Here is a 23,206-nt window from a genome sequence, read left to right on the forward strand (position 1 = left end):
CCGCTATCTCTGAAAAGGGGCTGGAAGTTACTAGAGAAAGGGTATGTGTGCGTGAATACTTCGATGTCTGAGATACTACGTTTCTCTAAAGATGATATTCATTCGCTTCTGTCGATCACCACCAGTCCGGTCAATAGTGTAGATTTTGAAGGCTGAGGTCCCTACACCTCCAAGACCAGCTGCATTCGAGAGACAGATTCAACTCCAGCTCAACGTTTTCTCGAAGGCGGTTTCACTTGGGGTTCCAGGGTAAAGGTGGGGTGATTAGACTCCGAGCTTTCAGCTCTTTCACACCTGTACCCCTCACACGGCACGGCCACCGGCCTCGCGGCCGAGATCCGCAGCCGTCTCCTTCCGGCGACAAATGGCGTCCGGCGCAAGCAGCCCTGAGTGTTGGGATTACAAACTACCGCTTGCTTCTCCTAGAGTTGGACCCCTAAGTCTTCACGCCTGTTAGCTCTTTGGGACGCTTTCCTTTTCTCAACCGTCCATCCGGCTTACGTCGCTGTCTATGGAAGAGCTGGTCCTAATGACCTAGGCCGCCATTACCGGAAATGCAGCCCTTCACTGAAAGCTTCCTTGTCCTCCCTCCGGCCGCCCTGCACAGGCCCTTCCTGTCCCGGGGAAGGGAGCAGAAGGGAGGAATGACCAAGAGATGGTGTCTGTTTTTATGACTTTGTTTCGGGGGAGTAGAAACTTACGCTTCCTCAGGAAAAGCTACACCTTTTCAGAGTGAGGAGACATGGTTACCTGGAGTTTCTCCACTTACCTAATTTCATATGCTCAATTTATCCCCATTTTGTCCAGTGGGTCACGCGATAGGAGATGGCAATGTCCAGCCACTGGGCAGAGTGACAAAAGAGGGGGTGGGTTGGCCTGAGGTGTTCTGCTATGGGCACGAGTGGCTGCTGGCGGCCTCCGGACTGCCTGGCACCGGCAGCAGGACGCGGGTCAAAGGAAGCGCTCGCCCAGTGGGAGGCGAACGCGAAGCGCCGCGCACACGCCCACGCAGACCGGAAATCGGCGTGCGGGGCGCCAGAATTTCATTCCTTCCAAGAACGCCCTCCTCAGCGGAGGAAAACGTCAGACCGGAAGCGAGGGTGCGCCCCGCCAAGGCTTTCGGGAAATGTAGTCTTCGGCTGCGCGGGTCCAGTACCTGGCGGCTAGCACTCTTTCCTAAAATGTTGGGGGAAGCAAGTGGGCTTCCTTTGACACCTCTTTAAAGGGCACATCCAGATCTTCCTGTTATTAATTCTAAATTTGATGGTACAAACCTCTCCAACCAATGTGTTGTCACCCGCCACACTGTCAAATCCTCCTTTAGGATCCTTTAACCAGAGAGAAAGCAATTTTATGCTTTCTTATGATTGTTAGTCCAGCCCATTTCAAAAGTCCAAACTCATACCTTATTCTTTCCCCTCCCACCCCCCAATCCTCATTCGAGGATATTTTCCCTATTGATCGAGAGAGAGAGAGAGAGAGAGAGGTGAGAGACATCGATTGATTGCCTCCCTCGAGACCCAGGGCACCGAGAATGGAGCCTGCAACCCAGGCACCTGCCCTTGATGGGGAATCGAACCCGCCACCCTTTGGTGCCTGGTGGATGCTATAACCTTCTAGCAACACCAGCCAGGGCTCATACCTTATTCTTAGATGCCGATATGCCCAACCGGCTTCTCCTAGCGTTGGTTGGACCAGAGCGAAGCTAGAAGGTAGGTTCGGGTCAGCTGGGTTAGTCCTGTTTGACCTGGGACCAGTGGCCTGTCCCAACAGGGATGTCCTCTCTCAGGGAGATGGGTGGCTGGGTACTACGTGCAGTTTCACCCCAGTCCCCTGTGTTCATTCACAGCGGGGCGGACTAGTCCATGCAGTCTATGCCTCTAACCCTTCTCCAGGTGGGTCATCCCCTAGTTTGGTTGGGCAACTACTGGACACAGCCCTTTGGCCTCTGCTACTCCAATCGTCTTCCCTCCTGGGAGCTCCAAGCACAGGGTAAACATATGTCCCGGTTTTCCAGCACAGCCCCAGCTTATGGTATGGTCAGCTTCCCCTTCATTCTTAAGGTTCCCAGTTTAGATGGTCAATTATATGGTCACCCTATCCAAGATCCATTGAAATCCTGTCTCGTGATCTCTGGCAGCAAAGAAAACCGATGGAGTTGTTCTACCCTTTTCTTTCTAGACACAACACAAATGCAGAGCCTCGGAGGGCTTCCACACTCTGCTGCCAGGGGCTAGCTACTCCAGCAGGATTCCCCGCCCTTCAGAAATCTCCAGTCAGCTGTGGGAACCTTTCTGTGTTCGATCCCTCCCTATCCCCTTACCACTGCATGTGCACTCTTCAGGGTAGGCAGCAAGCTCTGCCAAGAACTCCAGGTGGCAGCCAGAAGTGGGTTCACTGGGGATGGAGATAGGGAAACCAGCTCCCATGATTTCAGATGTCAATACCTGCAGTCATTCTCTCCTGCCTGAGTTACCTAGCCCTGAGGGGAGGGGCAAAGGCCTCAAGGCAGGAACATAAGGCCCCTCTCTCCTCTGGATCTGGCCCTTGTTGCATGGTTACATGTGCAAGTCTCACACGTCCTAGTGAATCCTGTGGGACAGTGTGCCCAGTCATCATGCCACCCTTTATAAGGAAGGATAACATGACATTTTGTTTTCACCTTTGGTTGGGGCTTTCTCAGCCACTCCAAAGCCAAAATCCTGTGACAATTCTTAACTTGAGCATTAAAATGAGCATTAAAATTCAGGAACAATTGGTAATTGCTAGTTTCTTAATGCACATAGTAAAGCAAAATCCCATTAGTTATTACAGCTACTTATCTGGTCATAGCATAAAATATCATCTATACATCAGTTCAAAATTTCTTGGTTCCTTTATCCATTAAAATCTGTTTGTCCATGACAATGAGGTACCACCTCACACTTGTCAGAATGGCTACCATCAACAAATCAACAAATGACAAGTACTGGTGAGGATGTAGAGAAAAGGGAACCCAAGTACACTGCTGGTGGGAATGCATACTGGTGCAGCCATCATGGAAAACAGTATCGAGTTTCCTCAAAAAATTAAATATGGAACTGCCATGGATCCAGTGATCCCACTTCTAGGAATATATCCTAAGTAACCTGAAACATCAATCAGAAAAAGTGTGTGCACCCCTATATTCATAGCAGCACAATTTACAATAGCCAAGATCTGGAAACAGCCCAAGTGCCCATCAGTAGATGAGTGGATAAAAAAGCCGTGGTACATTTATACCAAAGAATACTAAGCAGCAGTAAAAAAGAATCTCTTACCCTTTGAGACAGCATGGAGGGACCTGGAGAGTATCATGCTAAGTGAAATAAGCCAGTCAGAGAAAGACAAGTATCATATGATCTCACTCATATGTGGAATCTCAGTAACAAAATACACTGATGAACAGAGTGGATGCAGAGACATGGAAGCATGGAACAGAGTGAGGAATCTCAGAGAAAAGGTGGGGGAGGGCAGATGGGTGGGAGGTAATCAACCAAAGACCTTGCATGCATATATGCATAGCCTATGGACACAGACAATGGGGTGGTGAGGGCCTTGGGTGGGGGCGGGCTGGAGGGAGTCAATGGGGGAGAGGGAAGAAGGGGACATATGTAATACTTTCAACAATAAAGAATTAAAAATAAATTATTAAAAATGTGTTTGTCCAAAATAAAGTGTTTTTCCAAAATTATAGGGCTTTCACTGAAATTTATTAGCAAAAATTAGTTCTCTCTTTCCACCAACTCCTGAAAATAATTACTTATGTTCTTATCTACACAGAAGACTTTTGCTTGCTTTTCTGCTTTTTTTTTTTTTTTTTTTTAAAAAGGTTTTTATTGCTTTTTAGAGAGAGAGGGGGAGAGGGATAGACAGAAACATCGATGAGAAACATCATGAATCGGCCACCTCTGCACATCCCCCACCAGGGATCAGGTCCACAACCTGACGTGCCCTGACCAAAGATCAGACAGGTGACCTCTTGGTCCACTGAGCCACACAGGCTAGGCTCTCCTTCTTTTAACTGATACCTCAAATGGCATTTCCAGAGTAAGAATGACTCTGCTTGATCCTGACAGTGCCAAGAACTCTCTTCTTTCTTGGATCGGCTTCTCATCCTTGGGAGCGTGAGTGCCTATTTTTCCTTCTCCTAAACCCTTTGGAAACACTACATATACAGGCTCAACAAGCTCATACCCTGAGGGGAACCAAGCAGGTGGCTTTATGGGCAAGACCAGATGAGAGCAAGAGGCGGACTTTAATTATTAAAGAGATTATGCATCATACTCCTTTAATAAATGTAAATATCTTGCCATATTTTATTTTATTTATTATTTTTTAAAAATATATTTCTTTATTGATTTCAGAGAGGAAGGGAGAGGGAGAGAGATAGAAACATCAGTGGTGAGAGAGAATCATTGATTGGCTGCCTCCTGCACATCCCCTACTGGGGATTGAGCCCGCAACCCAGGCATGTGCCCTTGACCGGAATCGAACCTGGGACCCTTCAGTCCACAGGCAGACGCTCTATCCAATGAGCCAAGTCAGCTAGGGCTCTTGCCATATTTTAAAAAGATAGGAGTTTAAGCCTTCTTTTATTCCTTCCTACTCCTCTCCCCATTAGCTCCAGAGGAAACCAACACTCTGAAGCTGATATTTGAATACCTTCCTACTTTTACCTCATGAGATGATAAAAACAGGTTAATCGATTTCTTTTAGTTATAACATACCACATTATATGCATCCCTCTGTAACTTTATTTTCAATATGGTAGGCATGTTAATACATGTATTTGTTAAATATTTGAAATTCTGTGCTGGGACAGGGTGCTACACAAAAGATCCGAAAGTAGCCACCCTCAACCATCAAGTTGTTCACTGGCTATTTTGTACTTTTCTGTATGCATGTTATGCTTCAATAACATGTGCTCCCCACCCCCAATCTCTACTCTCATGGAGCTTACCTTCCAGAGTAGGACACATAATAAAACAAACATTTAGAATGCCTGGGCGTAGGAGAATAGGCAGAGATAGCATGTTTTGCCGGATGCTCTGGTTCCTTCATTTAAGCACTGTGTTGCATTATATAAGAATATGCCACAACTTATTAACCCATTCACTTACTGACAGGCATTTGTGTTATGTCCATATTTTCACTATTTCAAACATTACCGCAATGAGCATCCTCATGTATGCCTTTGTGCTCACACGGGAGAATTTCTAGTCTAGGGTATACATCTCATTTGGGTCATGAAGCATGTTTAGCTTCAACTTTACTGGAAATCTCTAAATTACTCTCAAAATAATTATACCAATTTACCCACCTGCCAGCAGTAAATACAAGCTCTAATTTTTCTTCTGCCAGACTTCTAAATTTTTGCCAGAAATAGTATCTTACTGCTTTCTCTTGCAATATTCTAATTTCAAGATTGAGAATCTTTTTATTTATAAACCAGTCTTCTTTGTCTACCAACAAATCTCTACTCCATTGCTCACTTAACAAGACTATATTAAGTACCTATATCCCTAGCACTATACTAGTAATAAGTAGGGAAAGAAAAAGTTAGCAGAATAGATGTGGACTCAGCCATTCTGGAATTCATAATCTAGTGCAAGGTGGAGGAAAAACAGCGAATAATCACAAACACAAATTGTGGTACCATGATGGTCATTAACAGTTATCTCTGAAAATTTGAGAGAGACATCAATTTAGTTGAAATAGGGCAGCCAGCTACATTTGCATTTTTAAGATGAGTAAGAATTAACTAGTTTAGCAGCTATGAAGAACTTAACATGACCACCATCAATACTCATATAAACTGCAGAAGTGTTTTTCTTCTCTCCCCATGTAGGCAGAGGTGTGTTAGGTGCTCAGGGGAGAGGCCTTCCCTGGGACCTTCCCCAGGGTGGGAGGCTGGTTTTTCTCTTGGGTCCTGTTTGCAATTTTGAGATGATTACTCCTGGGCTATCATATCTAGTTTATTCTGGTATGAATCTCACACCATCCGGTTATACTAACCTCTACATGCTGACCTAACAATCTCACTTTGGATATTTTATCTTTTTCATTCTGGATATGTTAAAAATTAACATAAAAGATTCTATGAAATAAAGTGGGAGTCCTTAAAAAGATAGAAGTACTCAATGTCATTATTATAAAATTGTCACAATAGGGGACTTGTTAAGGAAATTGAGACTATGTAGTAGCACCATGGAAAATATGAAAGTTCTTCTTTAAGGAGGATATAATATTTCTATCTACAGTATAGGCTGATTTAAATGATACATTAAGGTATGAGGGTTGTGAGTGAATTTAGGGGATTTAATTTACTGAGTCAAGAAAACATTCCAAGGCCTTTCATCATTTTGTCTCCTTTTGGTCTCTGACCTATCACCATATTCTTCTATCTACTCACCCCCAAATGACACTGCACCACGGGCTCCTTGAACCCAACATGGCCCTGGAGACATCAGTTAGTGGTTAAGAGCTATGCCTTTGCAGCCAGTCCTGAGTCAGAAGCCTAAGTCTGCCAAGGGCAGTACTACCTGGGGTGAGTTACTTTACCTCTGGGTCCATTATAAAACAAGGACATAATACATGTATTAGATTTAATTAATGCAAGAAACTTAGTCTAGCCCTAACTGGTTTGGCTCAGTGGATAGAGCATTGGCCTGCGGACTGAAGGGTCCCCGGTTTGATTCTGGTCAAGGGCACATGCCTGGGTTGCGGGCTCAATCTCCAGTAGGGGGCATGCAGGAGGCAGCTGATCAAAGATTCTCTCATCATTGGTATTTCCCTCTCTGAAATCAATAAAAATGTAAAAAAAAAAAAAAAAAAAAAAAAAGGAACTTAGTCTAACAGATTAGCCTTTAGTCAAAAAGGGGGGAATCACTGGACTGATAGTGGGGAGCCCACTGAATCCTACAAAGTGCTTCAGAAATTGAGGCAGGTCCAAAGACTTCAGGGATTAGTAAAGAGAACACCATCATGTCACTGGCACCCTCTTTCACAAAGAGACCTCCCCTCTGGTAGGGAATCGGGCTCCAGGCAGCTCTAGCCTTCACCCTCCCAGCCTAGCAATCCAAAATTAAAATTTCCCTGCTAACTCTGTTTTGAAAAAATCCTGGCAAAGGACTCTGATATTGGCTCAAGTAGGCACATGCTTTCCCCTAAAACTATCACGAGCCCCAGGCATGTCCTGCTTTGTATTCCTGTGATCGGTACAGCAGGGATTGTTACAAGAGAGGAAAAAAGCTGGACAGACAATAGTTACCACAAGACCTAGAATGGGGAATTTTAAGAATTAACTGAAATGATGGCTATCAAGCACTTGGCACAATGTCTTTCAAGTAGCAAGCATTCAATAAATGGTAGCTGTTATTAACTCACCTGGCTGTGAAGAGTTCAGCAGTTAATCCCTCCTTGATATGCCACTCTTTTCTTAGTCAACTTCTGAAAATTGAAATAGACATACTGACTCCCATTCAACTAAGAAGGCTATTTATTGAAATGACACAATGATGTTACAAGGATGCATTTCATGTGGCTTAGAAAGCTAGGTGGTCATAAGTGCATGGTGCATAGATGCTGGGACCACAGAATCCTCTGCTCTGTTAGCCACACATATATCCTGGGCTCCCTCCCTGTCAATGAAGATGTGCTGAGATTCAGAGATTGGTTGGATCTAGGCCAGACTCCACACACAAACCAGTGGTCTCCTTTGGGTCTTCTAGATCTAAAGTCTTTATAAACTTCTATAACAGTAGGGTAGCACTCAATTGGTTACAATTCATGCCATTTTTACAAATAGTCCACTATGGGGATCCCCAAACAATCAGCAGCAAAATGAGTTCCTGATAGGCATCTTGGCCAATCAATAGGGCAGGTTTGAGTATTACATATTGTCAAACTATGTACCAGACAATACAAGCATGACTTTGGCATTGTGTGTGCACTCAGCATGGCATATCATAAACAAGGCATGTTTTGAATGGCTAATGTCTTCGAAGGGCAAATCTGCTAGAGAGTATCCCATCTTGCTCCATATATGATAGACAATGGGCTAGACATGCCATATTTCAACCCCCAGGCACATTTTCCTGAAAAGAACTATGAAGAATGTTTGGGAGCTGCCTCCTGTTATCCAGGATGAGACAAGGATGATGGATGAAAGGTTTCATCATCACCACTCATATTACTCCTCCCAATGACTCATCAAGGTAGAAAAATTGTTTTATCTTAGAGAGGAGATGCTCGTGTATGAAAGGGGTCAATGTCCACAATTGCTTCTAAATTTATCTGCACTGTTTGTGCCAATGAACCAACAAAACTTCTTGAAATCCCTTTGGGATAGCCTATGAATGAATACCCATTAAGGGACACTAAGGATTTGAGTGGGCTACTGAAACTTACTTAGCTCTCAGGCTTTACAGATGGAAAAGCACCACCAAGCTTAAAAAGTTATTTTTTTTTTATGGTGAAATATTTCCTTGGCACATGTGTTAAAGGCAAATTTTATGGCAAGAGGTAACTGAATTTATATTTCTCCAGTCAAATTAATTTTGGGGAAAATTCTTGTCTTAGTTTTGTGTTGTTTTCTCATTGATCCAATATAGGAAGCTTGGGGCAGTGCAGAGAAGGACTTAATAGTTCTATAAAACTGACATGTTAGCTGAAAGTATAATTATGATACTTTAGTCCAACCATTTAGTTTCTGTTAACATTTTGGTTTGTAAGCTTCTAACAAGTTGCTTTAAATAAGTTTGTGACAAATTTAAACTTGCTGCCTCTTATGCTTTTATGAATTCTTAAGTGCTCATTAAATGTTTGTGCATCTGATTTAAAATTTATTTAAAAGCCCTCTGAATTCCAAATTAGCTTTTCAGTGTCAAGACCCTGGAGCCAAAGAACCAGGAGACCTGCATCCTACACCAGTTTTACCACCATAAGCTGTAGCATACTGTGCAAACCATTTCACATCTTTGGTTTTCAGGTTCTTCATCTGTACAATGAAGTAGCTGGACCGCTGATCTAATTCTTTGAATGGTGAATTTCTGGAGGTGGAATTGGTTTCCATGGTGCATTCAATATAAGAGCTGCAATTGAATGCAGTTGTCAAGCAATTTTTAAAATGAGTTTTGGTTATTAAAGCAGGAATTTTATCTATAAAAAAGGCTGTAAACAGTAACAGTTGCAAGTCAAATTGTTGAAAGTTTGTAATCTCCTGCACATATATGTTAAAAAGTTTTATAAAGTCCAATATATAGGCATAGCATTTCCAACAGGTTATATATTATGTTTGTAGTTGTTTTTATAAAAGTTTGTAACCAGATCTAAGAATGTGGCTTTTATTGAAAAAAATTGTCTACTAGCAGAGTTTTCTCTGCACACAACATACACATACACATAATTCGTGACATTCTCAAGCTTTTTATCCAGCAAGAATCCTTTGACAATGAGTATGAACAATATTTTAGCTAAAGCTTTCTGCACATTTTTAAAAAAAATTCCAGGGTTCTTAGAGTTTATTTCGCATATGAATTCTCTGGTGTTTAGTGAGAGCTGAGCTTCGACTGAAGTTTTTCCCACATTCCTTACAAGTATAGGGTTTTTCTCCAGTATGAATTCTCTGATGATCATGCAGATTGGTTTTCTTTCGGAAGGCTCGCCCACATTGATTACATTCATAGGGTTTTTCTCCAGTATGAGTTCTCTCATGCTGAATGAGGGATGAACTCTGACTGAAGGCTTTCCCACAGTCAATACATTCATAGGGTTTCTCTCCTGTATGGGTTCTCTCATGTTGAGTAAGTGATGAGCGTCGACTGAAGGCTTCTCCACATTCATTACATTCATAGGGTTTTTCTCCAGTATGAATTCTGTGATGCTCTATGAAACTTGTACTTCTTTTGAAAGCTTTCCCACATACATTACACTGATAGGGTTTCTCTCCAGGATGAGAAATAGATTGTTGACTGAAGGTCTGCTCACAATCATAGGGGCTCTGTCCAGTATGGATCTTCTGATGGTCAGAAAAGTCTGTAAAGTGACTGAAGTCTTCCCCACAGTCATTACAATGGTAGGATTTCACTTCCGTCAGAGTGCTTTCATCTTGAGTAAGAGAGGAGCTGTGCTTAAAGTCTATGCCATAGTTATTGCTTTGGTAAGGTTTCCCTCTCTTATGAATCCTCATATGTTTATAAAGGGATGGGCTCTGACCAAAAGCCCTCCCACATATGCTACATTCAAAAGGTTTTTCTCCAGTATGAGTCCTCTCATGCTGGACAAGGGAAGAACATCGACTAAAGGCTTTCCCACATTCTTTACATTGAAAGGGTTTCTCTCCACTGTGTGTGACCTCATGCTGAGTGAGGGAAGTGCCATGCCTAAAAGACCTCCCACATAAGTTACAACGATAGGGTTTCTCTCCAGTGTGAATTCTCTGGTGTTGAACAAGGGAGGAGCTGCGCTGAAAGGCTTTCCCACAGAGACTACACTGATAGGGTTTCTCTCCGGTATGTGCATTCTCATGCTGACCAAGGGACGAACTATGCCTGAAGGCCTTCCCACACACATTACATTCAAAGGGTTTCTCCCCTGTGTGAATTCTCTGATGCTCAGTAAGCTGTGTCTTCCAGAGGAAGGTTTTCCCACAGTCAGTACATTCATGGTGTTTCTTTCCAGCATAAATTCCCTGATCTGTACCATTGGGAAAAGCTCCCTCTCCTTTATGAGTTTTCTCATGTTTAGTAAGTGATGATCTATGAATGAAAGCTTTTCTACATTTATTACATTTATAAGGTTTCTTTTTTACAAGAATATTATTCTGATTAAGTAAGTCTGAATTATGTCCCAAATTGATTCCAAGTGTATCACATTCACTAGACCTCGAAGAAATGTTCAGTTGTGTAACCAGGTCTGTGTTCAATCTAGAGTTTTCACCAAATTTATTATGCTCCAAGGTTTTCTCTGGTGTGACTATTTTCTTCTGGGTGGATACATCTGGCCCCAGATACCTCTTCCAGTTTTCCTGGTGCCTCTCTAACTGATTACTCACATCTTCTAATGTAGCACATGAGAGATCATCTGTGTGAAGGGATACTTCAGATACGCTCTGCTGTAGATTTGATGATTTGGCCACAGGCCTGGTCTTCCAGTCTGAAAGAAATCCAAAGTGCAAAAGTACCCTATTCCCTCCTGTTGAAACAAACTGCTACAATAGGAATGAGGAAATGAGATTCAAATTATACATGACTCTGTTTTGAAATCAGCCCTGTGGCTTGGGGAGAATACTCAAAATGAAGGAAAGGAAGAGTGAAGAGATATAATACAGACTGCAGATCCAGAGTGAATGATAAGTTCAGAACTAGGAAGCCCAGCTACGAGGGCTGATTAGGGAGTAAGGAGATAAGTGATTAAGAGAGTGTTAGGCATAGATATAAAGGAAAAAGGATCACAGTCCATCTTGCAGGATCTTATCTGCTCTCTATGACTCCTGTCCATTTTACAAACTACTACAAAATCTATCTCCCTAATATATCTATTTTATAATTTCTTTAAATGTCACCTCTGAGGCTCCAGATAGTCAAACCCTGAAGTGAAAAGTCTGCAGCTGGTGATCTAACAGAAATGATTCTTTGATATACTTGAAGATCAAGGGCTAGATGTCACACACTGAGAAAAATATTTCAGGAGGCAAATCATTCTTGCCCTTACAAGTGGGGCTGTGGTTTTTGTCTATTTGAGCTCTGATTCTATACTAGTCACCTTGCTTAACCAAAAAGGATTTATTTTAATCTGCCTAATAAATTGATCTCTAAAAACCATTAACAAATATTGAGCTCTAGTTAATGATATGCACATGAAAAAATGTAGGAATGAAATATACTCATCTGCAACTTACTTGGAAATACATAAAAGATAAATTGACAGATGGATAGATGAAGAGGTATGTGATAAAGCAAATATAATAAAATGTTAACTATACGATTGGTGTTCACTGTATAATTTCTTCAATTTCTCATATATTTGAAAATTTTCATATAAAGTGTTAGGAGGGAATAACATAGCAACTAAGGGGCCCTAAACACCAAAATTCCTTACCCTGTAACAAGACTCAATTCTAAATTTCTAAGGACAGGGAATGCTTTGTATTTCTTTTAGAATACTTCTCAGTGGAACAATTGAAGAAATATTTGTTGAAATAAGTGAATAATAAAATTCTCTCCCAAGCCAGTTTCCATAACAATCAATCAAGTAATTTCTAACTGCTTGCTAACATGCTTTGCACCACAGATAGAATATACAGAAATAAAAACAGACTCTCTAGTAGCCTGAAATCTAAGAACAGAAATAAGACTCAATCTTTGGACAACTAAAAAGAAAGAAAAAAAGACAAAGAAAAAATCATCGGGTGGTATATTATTACATCTGAATTTGTGTGGTAGAGATGATATAAATGGTATTTATGATCAGGGAAGGAAGAAGTAAATATGTTAGTATGCATTAGGTTTCATGAATTAGACCTTGAACTTAAAAGAATAGATGGTTTTGGATAGGCAGAAAGCATTATCTAATGAGGGAAAGTATATGCTACTTACAAAGAACATTAAAAAGAAGTTCAGCCGAAACTGGTTTGGCTCAGTGGATAGAGCGTCGGCCTGCGGACTGAAAGGCGTCGGCCTGCGGACTGAAAGGTCCCAGGTTCGATTCCGGTCAAGGGCATGTACCTGGGTTGCGGGCACATCCCCAGTAGGAGATGTGCAGGAGGCAGCTGATCGATGTTTCTCTCTCATCGATGTTTCTAACTCTATCTCTCTCCCTTCCTCTCTGTAAAAAATCAATAAAATATATTAAAAAAAAAAAGAAGTTCAACCTAAGTGAAGGTTGCTTGGGCAGGAACAGAGAGATCATACTGGAAGGTTTGATGCAGACATTTAAATCAAGGGAGTTTGTTTTCTATAATGAGATATAGGGAGTAACAGCAAGGTTTTTTCAGAGGTGGGTGGTTTATAAAGATAAAGCATTAAAAATGTCCAATATGGCCCATCAAGTGATTAATAAATAAAATGTGGTATATGCATACAATGGAATAAATACTAAGGAATGAATACCAAGAAATGAAGTAATACATGTTAGATGAGCCCTAAAAACATATGCTAAGTGAAAGAAGCTAGTCACAAAGGGCTACATATTATATGATTCCATTAACAGAAAATACCCAGCATAGGAAAATCCATACAGAGAAAAAGTAGATTAATGGTTGCCAGGAGCTGGGGTATGGGAAATAGAAAGTGACTGCTACTAGGTGCAGGGTTTCCTTTTGGGGTGAACGTGTTCTATAATTACATAGTGGTGATGGTTGCACAACTCTGTATATATCCAAAAACCATTGAAGTGTATACTTTAAAAGGATGGGCCCTGGCTGGTTTGGCTCAGTGGATAGAGCATCAGCCTGGGGACTGAAGAGTCCCGGGTTCAATTCTGGTCAAGGGCACATGCCCGGGTTGTGGGCTCCATCCCCAGTGGGGGACGTGCAGCAGGCAGCTGATCAATGATTCTCTCTCATCACTGAAATTTCTATCTCTCTCTCCTTCTTCTCTGAAATCAATTTAAAAAAATCTAATATGGATTATAAAAAAAGGGAGCAATTTTAACTGGAAATTATAGTAATCTAAGCCTGGGGTTTGGTTGAAGATGACACCAGTGGAAGTTAAAGGCAGGAAAATCTAAGATAACTTCTCAAAGAAGGAAAATAACCTGGGTTGAAAGAAAAAGACTATGGCGTCTGGTCTGAGAGATTAGAAATACTAAAAGCTTTCTAACAGGCCAGGGTAGAAAGAAGTGATGGGCAAGATGATTAATTCAGATTTTTTATCTTTAATAAGAACTGAGTGGGACTTCCAAGTGAAGGTGTTCTGTGAAAAGGAATAAGTGACCAGTGTACAAGCAAGGATGATTTTTGAGTCTATAGCATAAATAAAGAGCTGCAACCACCAGAAGGCAGGTACCCTTTTTGTAACAAAGAAGGGGGAGGAGCCTGGAGGGCAGACTCCTTAAGGCAGTGGTTCTCAACCTTCTGGCCCTTTAAAAAGAGTTCCTCATGTTGTGACCCAACCATAAAATTATTTTTGTTGCTACTTCATAACTGTAATGTTGCTACTGTTATGAATCGTAATATAAATATCTGATATGCAGGATGGTCTTAGGCAACCCCTGTGAAAGGGTTGTTCGACCGCCAAAGGGGTTTCGACCCACAGGTTGAGAACTGCAGCCTTAAGGCATATTTGCTTAGAGGGAAAAGCAAGAAAAGCCAAAGACCTAAAGCCAAGAAGCACTTAACAAGGTGAGAGACCAGGAGAGAATGATATTGTAGGAACTGTGGAGAGAGGCAATGAGTCAAATCAACATGGCCACAGAATGGATGGAAGACCATGTTCCTCCCTAGGCAGGTGTAGTGAGGGAAAGAAGTCTAAAAACAAATTATGAAGAGAGGAAGAATCAAGACTGTGGATATTTCCTACAAGTCTGGGGCAGCTGACAGTGAGAGCAGTGAGATGAAACAAGGAGACATGGAAGTTCAATTATGTCCGAATGAGTAAGAAAAGGGATCGCTAAATAATGATGGGAGACTTGGGTACCAGAGGAGAAAATAATCCAGCAAGTAGGGTTATGGGACAGGAGAAATGGTATACTAAGTGTAGAACAAAGTGGTATCTTTTCCTCTAAGACCCACCAGCGGCAGGAGCACCCTATTGGAGAAGGGAGATATACAGAGGTGTCATGATAGCTCAGCCTCCTCTGCCTGTCTATGAGCTCCCAGGACAGCAATCTGAAAATGCTTCCCACTCCCTCAGCTATGCCACTGTCTGCACTGGTTCCTACAAGCATGATCCTCACTCATTTACCTGGACAGACAGATCTTTGGATTTCTCCCTCTGATAGCCATGGCTCTTCTCCTTGCTCCAATTTGAAGATCACCTCTGGCTTGGAAACTTGATATCCTGCTCATGGGTAAAAACACAAGATTTGTTTGTTTGTGCAAGTGGACAAAGAAGCCTCCTACAAGTCAGTAGTAGTCCTTGATCCTCATGAACTCTGAAGGAAAAGAAAATGGGCAACTTGAGCAATTATGCAATCAAATGGCCTACTCCCAGTTCTGCAAAAGAAAGACCTTTTACCTAAAGAGCAGGCTCAGAAACCCATAAGGCTGGGTCCCAGAAAGATGAACAAGCTCTGACCCTGAACACTCACACCCTGCTCACAGCCACCCAAGCTACAGCCACAGAGCTCCACAACCCTAGTAACTGAGAAAGGAAAGACCCACCAATAGGCAAGACATTAAGATGTGGTCCTTACCAAGAGAAACCAGGTTGCTGTAGTTCTCCAGCATCACATCCCTGTACAAGCGCCTCTGAGCAGGGGCCATGTGGTGCCATTCTTCCTGGGTGAAGTCCACAGCCACATCCTTGAATGTCACTGATTCCTGTAGGATCACATTCCTGCTCAAGTAGGATCAACCACAAACATTCTCATGGCAATACTGGGAACACACTGTAGAGTCTATTAGAAACGATGATCACATTTAATATCCTGAGGGGACAATGTTGGGTTACATATAGTTGTTTACACACTTACATAAAGAAATCTAATATTCAGGCCAGAACTCATGAGGAGCAGTATATCCTACAATCCTTAGCTTTCGTTGTATTTCCCTTCAAAACCAAGCCTTTTCATGCAATCAGGAACCTCCCAGCCCGTGTACTTCCTTTGTTACAAAATCCAAATATGGTGGGAAGTAAAAAGTGGCAGTGGCAGCCCTCCTTCATCCCCATCACCAATCCTATTTTAAACCCTAGAAATAATCACTGTTAAGTTTGGTGCATACACTTAAAGAGTCCCTATTCCATGTTTCTTATACACATACACCCACTGTCTTGTTTTGTGAAATACCACAGTGTTCTACAACTCATTTTTACATTAAACTATGTAATAGTTAGAGATCTTCCCATAGCAATACATATAACTTCACCTTAACCCTCTGAATTACTTCACAGACTCCATAGTATAATAATATTCCCGTTATCTAGAGCCAACAGCACCTATTGTATTAAGAATAAAATTCAAACTCCCCACCACTCACTGGGCTCTAGCCATGCTGAACTTGTTGATCCTTGAATACTTCAAGATTGTTCCCACCCGGGCCTTTATGCTTGTTACTCTCTCCCCCGCTAGAACAGTGGTTCTCAACCACTGTTTCTTTGTTATGGGGTGGGGCCACAACATTAGTAACAAAGAAATAGAATTGCCGGAGGATGAGGCCCAGAAATCAGGATTTTAAAGAGATTCTCAGGTGATTCTGATGTGCAGCCAAGGTTGAGAACCACTGCTCTACATGGTTGACATCTAGTTATTTCAGGCTTATCTCCAGCATCACTTCCTCAGAAAAGCTGTCTCAGCACCTTCCTTTAATTTACTCTCCATCATATTACCATGTTTAATTTTCTTCCTGACACAGTTCTCTCTCACTGCCCAAATTCCTGCCACCTTAACTCAGGAATCAAATAGATTAAAAAGGATACTTGTATTTCTAACCCTTATCTGAGATTGCTTACTTGTTAGCTTGTCTGCCTCCCCCACTATGAGCTCCATGAGAACTTTATCTGTCTTAACCAGATATACACCTTGACTGACAGTGAATGCTGACAAATACCCTGAGAATGAATGAATGGACCAGGTCCTGTTAATAGACATTTGGATGATTTACAATATTTTGCTATTGCAAACATTACTGCATTAAATACTGTTTGTGCAATTATGACAGAACTTCTCTAAAATAGCTAGCTAGAATTGGAATCGCTAGGTCAAAGGTCTTTTCATGTTTCTTATTCCATTCCAACCACTTTCTCCTCACCTCCCCAATGAAACAAGGCTAGCTGAGGGTCCTCCATGACTCCCAATCGGCAGTTCTGATGTTTGTGGGTTGATTTTTGCTTGCCTTGCTAGGCCTTGTTAAGCCATGAGATACCTGTCGCCATGTCCTGGTTAGATTTCTATCTCAAGAAGGATACAAGAAACTATGGTAAAGACAATTAGATGTTGAAAGCAGAGTCATAAGGTCGCTGGAGCTGCGAGGGAAGATTACTTGGAGGTTTCTGCCTTAGTCCATGCCCTTCTCCCCATGTGGTTGGCCACAGTGGAACTGGTGTTTTTCCGTTCCTGGGAAATATCATTCTTTGCTAATTCCATTTCATACTTCAGATATTGGTTAGCAGATTTTCTTTTCTTTTTTTTTTTTAAATATATTTTATTGATTTTTCACAGAGAGGAAGGGAGTGAGATAGAGAGTTAGAAACATCGATGAGAGAGAAACATCGATCAGCTGCCTCCTGCACATCTCCCACTGGGGATGTGCCCGCAACCCAGGTACATGCCCTTGACCGGTATCGAACCTGGGACCTTTCAGTCCACAGGCCGACGCTCTATCCACTGAGCCAAGCCGGTTTTGGCGGTTAGCAGATTTTCACTGAAACCTTCCGATTCCCCACTGGAGGGCCAATCACTGTATTATGTCCTTTAAGCCCCTGGCACACACACAATTATTCGAATGCTTGTTTTTCTAGTTAGATGGTGAGCATTATGAGGGCAGCTACTATAAAATTGTTTTTAAACTCTAAAACACTAGTTTCAACACGTGCCTGACCCATACCACACATCTGTTTCCTGAGTTGAGCCTCAAAGAGATGGCAGAGATCTGAATTTTAGAGAAACAGGAGTGGCCCCCTCTGCTTAGTGAAGTGCATGACTGCATTCATACACAACACTGGCTCCTCCATATCACATCCCTGTGGCTGTGTCCCCACAGGAATAGGGAAGGGTTGAAACGTGGAAAATTTTTCTGACCAGGTCAGGGATCTGACTATGTCACGTAAGATGACACTAGTATTTACTAGGTGTCAGACTTGACCACATGCACTGTGGCAGAATGAAAATGCCAATGAGCCCGGCTGGTGTGGCTCAGTGGTTGAGTGCTGACCTATGAACTGGGAAGGTCATAGTTTGGTTCTGGTCAGGACATATGTCTGGGTTGTGGGCACAATCCCCAGTGGAGGGGCGTGGAAGGCCCTTCTCTAAAACACAAATTTGATCATGAGTACAAACCTTTAATTTCTCCCTACTTTTCCCTATTCTTACCATTCCTCACCCCAGTCCATGCCACCATCATCTCTTACCTGGACCATTGCTACAACTTCCTAACTTCACTTTCTCCTCCTTCCACTCCTGTGTCTCTCCCAAGTCTGTTTTCCATATAACAACTAGAGTAATCTTGTTAAAACATGTCAGATTGCCAAAACCGGTTTGGCTCAGTGGATAGAGCGTCGGCCTGCGGACTGAAAGGTCCCAGGTTCGATTCCGGTCAAGGGCATGTACCTGGGTTGCGGGCACATCCCCAGTAGGAGATGTGCAGGAGGCAGCTGATCGATGTTTCTCTCTCATCGATGTTTCTAACTCTCTGTCTCTCTCCCTTCCTCTCTGTAAAAAATCAATAAAATATATTAAAAAAAAACATGTCAGATTAAGTCACTTCTTTGTTTTAAAACCTCTAATGCAGTGGTTCTCAACCTTCCTAATGTCGCAACCCTTGAATACAGTTAGTTCCTCATGTTGTGGTGACCCCCAATTTCATTGTTACAAATTGAACATAATTAAAGCAGAGTGATTAATCACAAAAACAATATGTAATTATATATGTGTTTTCCGATGGTCTTAGGCGACCCCTGTGAAAGGGTTATTCGACCCCCAAAGTGGTCGCGACCCACAGGTTGAGAACCACTGCTCTAATAGCATCCCAATTCAAAGCCAAATCTTTACAATGGCCTACATAGGCCTTCACAATCTGTTCCCCCACTATCTCCCTAACTTCATCTTGAACCTCATCCCTGACCTACTGCTCCCTTCCCTACACTCACTCTGCTCTCCCATGCCAAAAATGCCAGTAAGTCAGACAATCACATTCTAGATCTACGCTAACACAGTAAACCACTAGCCACATGTGGCTACTGAGCACCTGCAATGTGGCTAGTCCAAACCAGACGTGTGGTAAATGCAAAATACACACGGGATTTCAAAGACTTAATACCAAAACAAAACAAAACAAAACAAACCCCCACCTCATTAATAATTTTAAAATACTGACTTACATAGGAATGAATATTATTTATAATAGTAAAAATTTCAGAAACAATGTAAATGTCTTATGAGGAATGGTTAAACAAATTTGAGTATGTCCATACAAAGCAATATAATACAGCCATTAAAAGTGATTTAAAAAAACCCTCATAAAAACTATATGAAATTTAAAATATTGTAATTGGAAATGTTTAAGGGAAAAACATGCGCAATTAGAAAAAAAAGGAAATTCATCAAAAGAAATAGATATGCTAAAGAAGAGATAATATAAATGACTTTCTTTTTGTTAAAAAAAAGGTCTAGATGATATATTTAAAGTATATTTAATAAGGTATATTTTAATAAAAGTAATACAGCCCCGGCCAGGTGGCTTGGCTGATTGGAGCACTGTCCCATACACCGGAGGGTGGTGGTTTGATTCCCAGTCAGAGCACATGCTTAGAGTGTGGATTCGATCCCAGGTGCAGGCTGGTATGGGAGGTAGCTGATCAACGTTTCTCTCTTTCTCTCTCTCACTCTCTGTTAAAAGTCAATGGAAGCGTATCCTTGGGTGAGGATTTTTAAAAAAAGGTAGTATAGGAAAGTCAGGAAAAGAATCATACTTTTGAAATAGGTCTTAGACTTAGAGAAACAGGGTTTGACATCTTAACATTGTCTTTAAAACAAAATTTCTTAAAACTGTGAAAGTCATGTTGTTTCATGCAATTATTTTTTTCCCAAAAATTAGTGTCACTATAATTGGAAAAATATCATTTTTGCCATGTAAGGAGCAGAAAATGCAGAAAGTGTAAAACTGCTGCTTGGGCTAAGTGGTTATGAATGTTTGTTCATGTAACACCCACTCACCACCTACGTACCTTGGAGCGAGGGACGAGAGGAGTTACAAGGCCCTAAAGGAACGGACAGTCCAGTGTGGAGATGGATGGGTAAACATACCACTCCATGTGACATATGAACAGTAAGAGCTCTTGGGATCTGGAATCAAAATAGACCAGACCCAGTCCCTCTCCATTTCCTCCCCTCAAGGTAGAACAAGTACAGGTATCCAAATGCAGTTTTTTTCTTTCAAAACTTCCCCCATTTCTTACTGTTCTGGTGGCTTCAACTTTAAGAATGGTAAACACCTTTTTTTATTCCTAGCTAAACATGTAGTACACATGTAAGGAAGGAAATACATAGTGTTTACATATATATAGGGCTTTCAGGGTATCCCCCTCACCCACCTCAGCTCCCATTCCCCTCCCACTGTGGACCACTTCAGGTATTTGCTAGCCACGCCCCTAAAGGAGCTCCGATACTTCATTATTCACAACAATCTTTAAAAGTAATAAGAAACTATACTAGTTGCCTGCTCAAAAACATTGGCTCAAGATATACTAGGCTCCTTGCTGCTCCCTGAACACACCAGACACACATCCGGGTGTTTCCGGAGAACCCCTTCCCAGGCCTCCTTTAAGTCCGCTCAGATGTCACCAACAAGCATAAGCTTACCATCCTATTTAAAACTGCCACCCTACCACAAGCCCTGACATCTCCCACTCAACCCTCCGTACCTTTTCCTACTTTTAATTATTTTTCTGAGGTACCATCACCTAGGATATCATGTAATTTTTCTGTCTACTTCTAGGATGTAAGCTCCACAAAAGCAGAGACCTTTATCAATTTTGTTCACTAAAATGCTATCCTAGCCACCTAGAAAAGTGTCTTAATACATCACAGGGTTCAATGATTATCTGCTGAATGAATACATAAAGGAATAAATGGGTTACAAAGGCCAAAAGAAAAAAGTCCAAACTCCTTTCTATTCTCCTCTAACCATTGCCTACAACCTACACCCACAGTCTCACAAGACAACGGTTTCATGAAAACGTCCCTCATCTTTTTGCCTCCCAACTCCCCTGACCCACAGTCAACCAGCTCTACCCTCATCCCCTTCAGTTTCACCCGTGTTGATTATGCTTCTATGCAAAGGCGGCTCTACTGACTTTCCCAGAGGCAGAATTTCCTCCCTCTCCGCACTCACAGCAGCCTCTGGACCTCTGCAACAATGCTTGGCACCACCTCTCCTGTGCTCTACTTCTGCAGGGGCTGTCTCCCCCACTAATTAATTTCCTGGATAAGTTGTCACATGACTCAATTACTCATCTTTTACATTCCCAAGGGCTATGCTCAGGACTATGCTCAGGGAAAGGGAACCACCGATGAAAGGAAATCTCTGCCTAAAAAGCCCCTGTTTGTTGTAGATTCACTGTTTTATTCTGTCCTTCAGCCTGAGTTCGGTGGACTATTGGGCCATTCTATGAGAACAGTACAACTGAACCAGAATGCTTGGGAAACATAACTTTAAAAATGAAGCTTAAAGCAGTCCCTAAAACTCACTGCTCAGAACACAAATCCATTCTCACTATTAAAAAGTGCCCCCCGCCCCCTTTCCCTCCCTCCCAAAGGCAACCCAGCCCAGCAGGCATGGCTCAGTGGTTGAGCATTCACCTGTGAACCAGGAGGTCATGGTTGGCTTCCTGCTTAGGGCACATGTCTGGGTTGCAGGCTCAATCCTCAGTAGGGAGCGTGCAGGAGGCAGCTGATCAATGATTCTGTCATCATTGATGTTTCTCTCTCCCTCTCTCCCTCTCCTTTCCTCTCTGAAATAAAAAAATATATATCTGGATTGATCTTGTCTCATACACATAACAATCAGAATATGATCTTTCCTTAATTCTAAAGAGAGTATGGATTAAAATACCATCTGGACCTTGTTATATTTCACCGATACACTCTATGTAAATCCATGGACAACCTCAGAGTTGTGATGCTTCTATAAAATGCCTTCTCCCTTACAACAAATCAGCTTCATGCTAATTACCCAGAAGGCTGGACATCTGGGGATGCGCACTACTATACCTTTGTAAAGCAGAAAAAGACACGAAAAGCTCTGGGACAATCCTCCTTGTATCTCCCCCCCCTCCCTCCCCCCCCAACTCCTTGCCCAAGAAAGCCCATCTCCAGCCTCTTCCTTGGCAAATCCAGACCAGGCTTCCTAGGTCAGAAGCTTGGCTCCGCTCTCCTCACTCACTGGCCGTCACTCCCTCCGGTAGTTTCCCATCCGGTCACCCACCCTCTTCATTCCTTACGGACAAGAGGAGTTCACGGAATCGGCTTGGCTCTCAGGATTCTCAATACTGACACCTCCCAACACATCCGCTCTTCACTCCTCCCAGACGACCCCCGGCCCTGGTCCCCTCCACCCCCAGGGCAGCCCCCTTTTACGGAAGCCCGCTCCCCGCAGCTCTGGGCACCTCGGGTTTCACAGGGGTGGGGGACCCCAGGGGGCGGCCGGGCCAGGAAACGACGTCTCCCCAGGAGAACAATGACTGCTCCAAACACGCCCGGGTACGAAAGTCCGTGCATCTCACCTGGGGCGCCTCAGTCGGCGGCCTCGGGGCCATTCCTGCCTCGCCAGGCCCGGCTCCCAGACAGAGACTGGGGAGAGAAGAAAGGGCGCACTCACCGCGCGGCACCCGCCGACCCCCACCCCGTCCCGCGAGGCCCGCGTCCGCCCCGCAGACACGTCTCCCGGGAGAGGGGTGGAGAGGTGCCGGGGCCACGCGTCGGCCTGCCGCACCCCCTCCCCCAAATTAAACGCCTACCGAGTCGAGGACACCCTCCTCTGGCCACGCCCAGTCCCACCCGCAGGATGGTGGGCGCGGCCCCGCAGACACGCGCCAAACTCGTGGGAGGTGCTGCTCCGACCCGCACACTCGAAATCACTGCCTCCTGGAGTTTCCGGGTTTTGCGATCTCAGGCCCACCCCAGGTTCGGGCCGGCTCCTCTCGCCCCCGCCTCCGGCTCAGTCCTCTCCAATTCTGCTGTGCGGAGGTGAGGCCCTAAGCCTACTTAGCTGCCCCGGGGCTGGACAATGGCCGCAGCGACGGGGCAGAGCCGGAAGTGCGCCTGCGCACGCGGAGTCTCGCTCCAGCAACCCAGGGGTCCGGCGAGCGCG

At 43.2% G+C, this 23,206-nt stretch overlaps 1 protein-coding gene across 2 annotated transcripts in view; it reads right to left on the minus strand.

Annotated features, from left to right (window-relative positions):
• Positions 1–7,522: 7,522 nt before the first annotated feature.
• ZFP90 (ZFP90 zinc finger protein) overlaps positions 7,523–23,206 on the minus strand; it is an 85,143-nt gene continuing 69,459 nt past the window's right edge. Inside the window, exons 1-5 of one of the 2 annotated variants that reach the window (XM_070397853.1) lie at positions 22,854–23,124; positions 22,620–22,686; positions 15,376–15,502; positions 14,925–15,020; positions 9,352–11,175 (exon numbers count right to left, since the gene is read on the minus strand). In XM_070397853.1, coding sequence (XP_070253954.1) covers positions 9,536–11,175; positions 14,925–15,020; positions 15,376–15,502; positions 22,620–22,652 — 1,896 coding nt within the window. In that variant the 5' untranslated portion in view covers positions 22,653–22,686; positions 22,854–23,124 and the 3' untranslated portion in view covers positions 9,352–9,535. Of the gene's footprint in view, positions 9,114–9,351; positions 11,176–14,924; positions 15,021–15,375; positions 15,503–22,619; positions 22,687–22,853; positions 23,125–23,206 lie in introns of those variants that run through there. The other variant, XM_070397854.1, reaches the window with a different exon arrangement.

The sequence above is a fragment of the Myotis yumanensis genome, unplaced genomic scaffold (assembly GCF_028538775.1).
Source record: "Myotis yumanensis isolate MYYU_CA2020_CCGP unplaced genomic scaffold, mMyoYum1.0.hap1 SCAF_18, whole genome shotgun sequence".
Taxonomy (NCBI): domain Eukaryota; kingdom Metazoa; phylum Chordata; class Mammalia; order Chiroptera; family Vespertilionidae; genus Myotis; species Myotis yumanensis.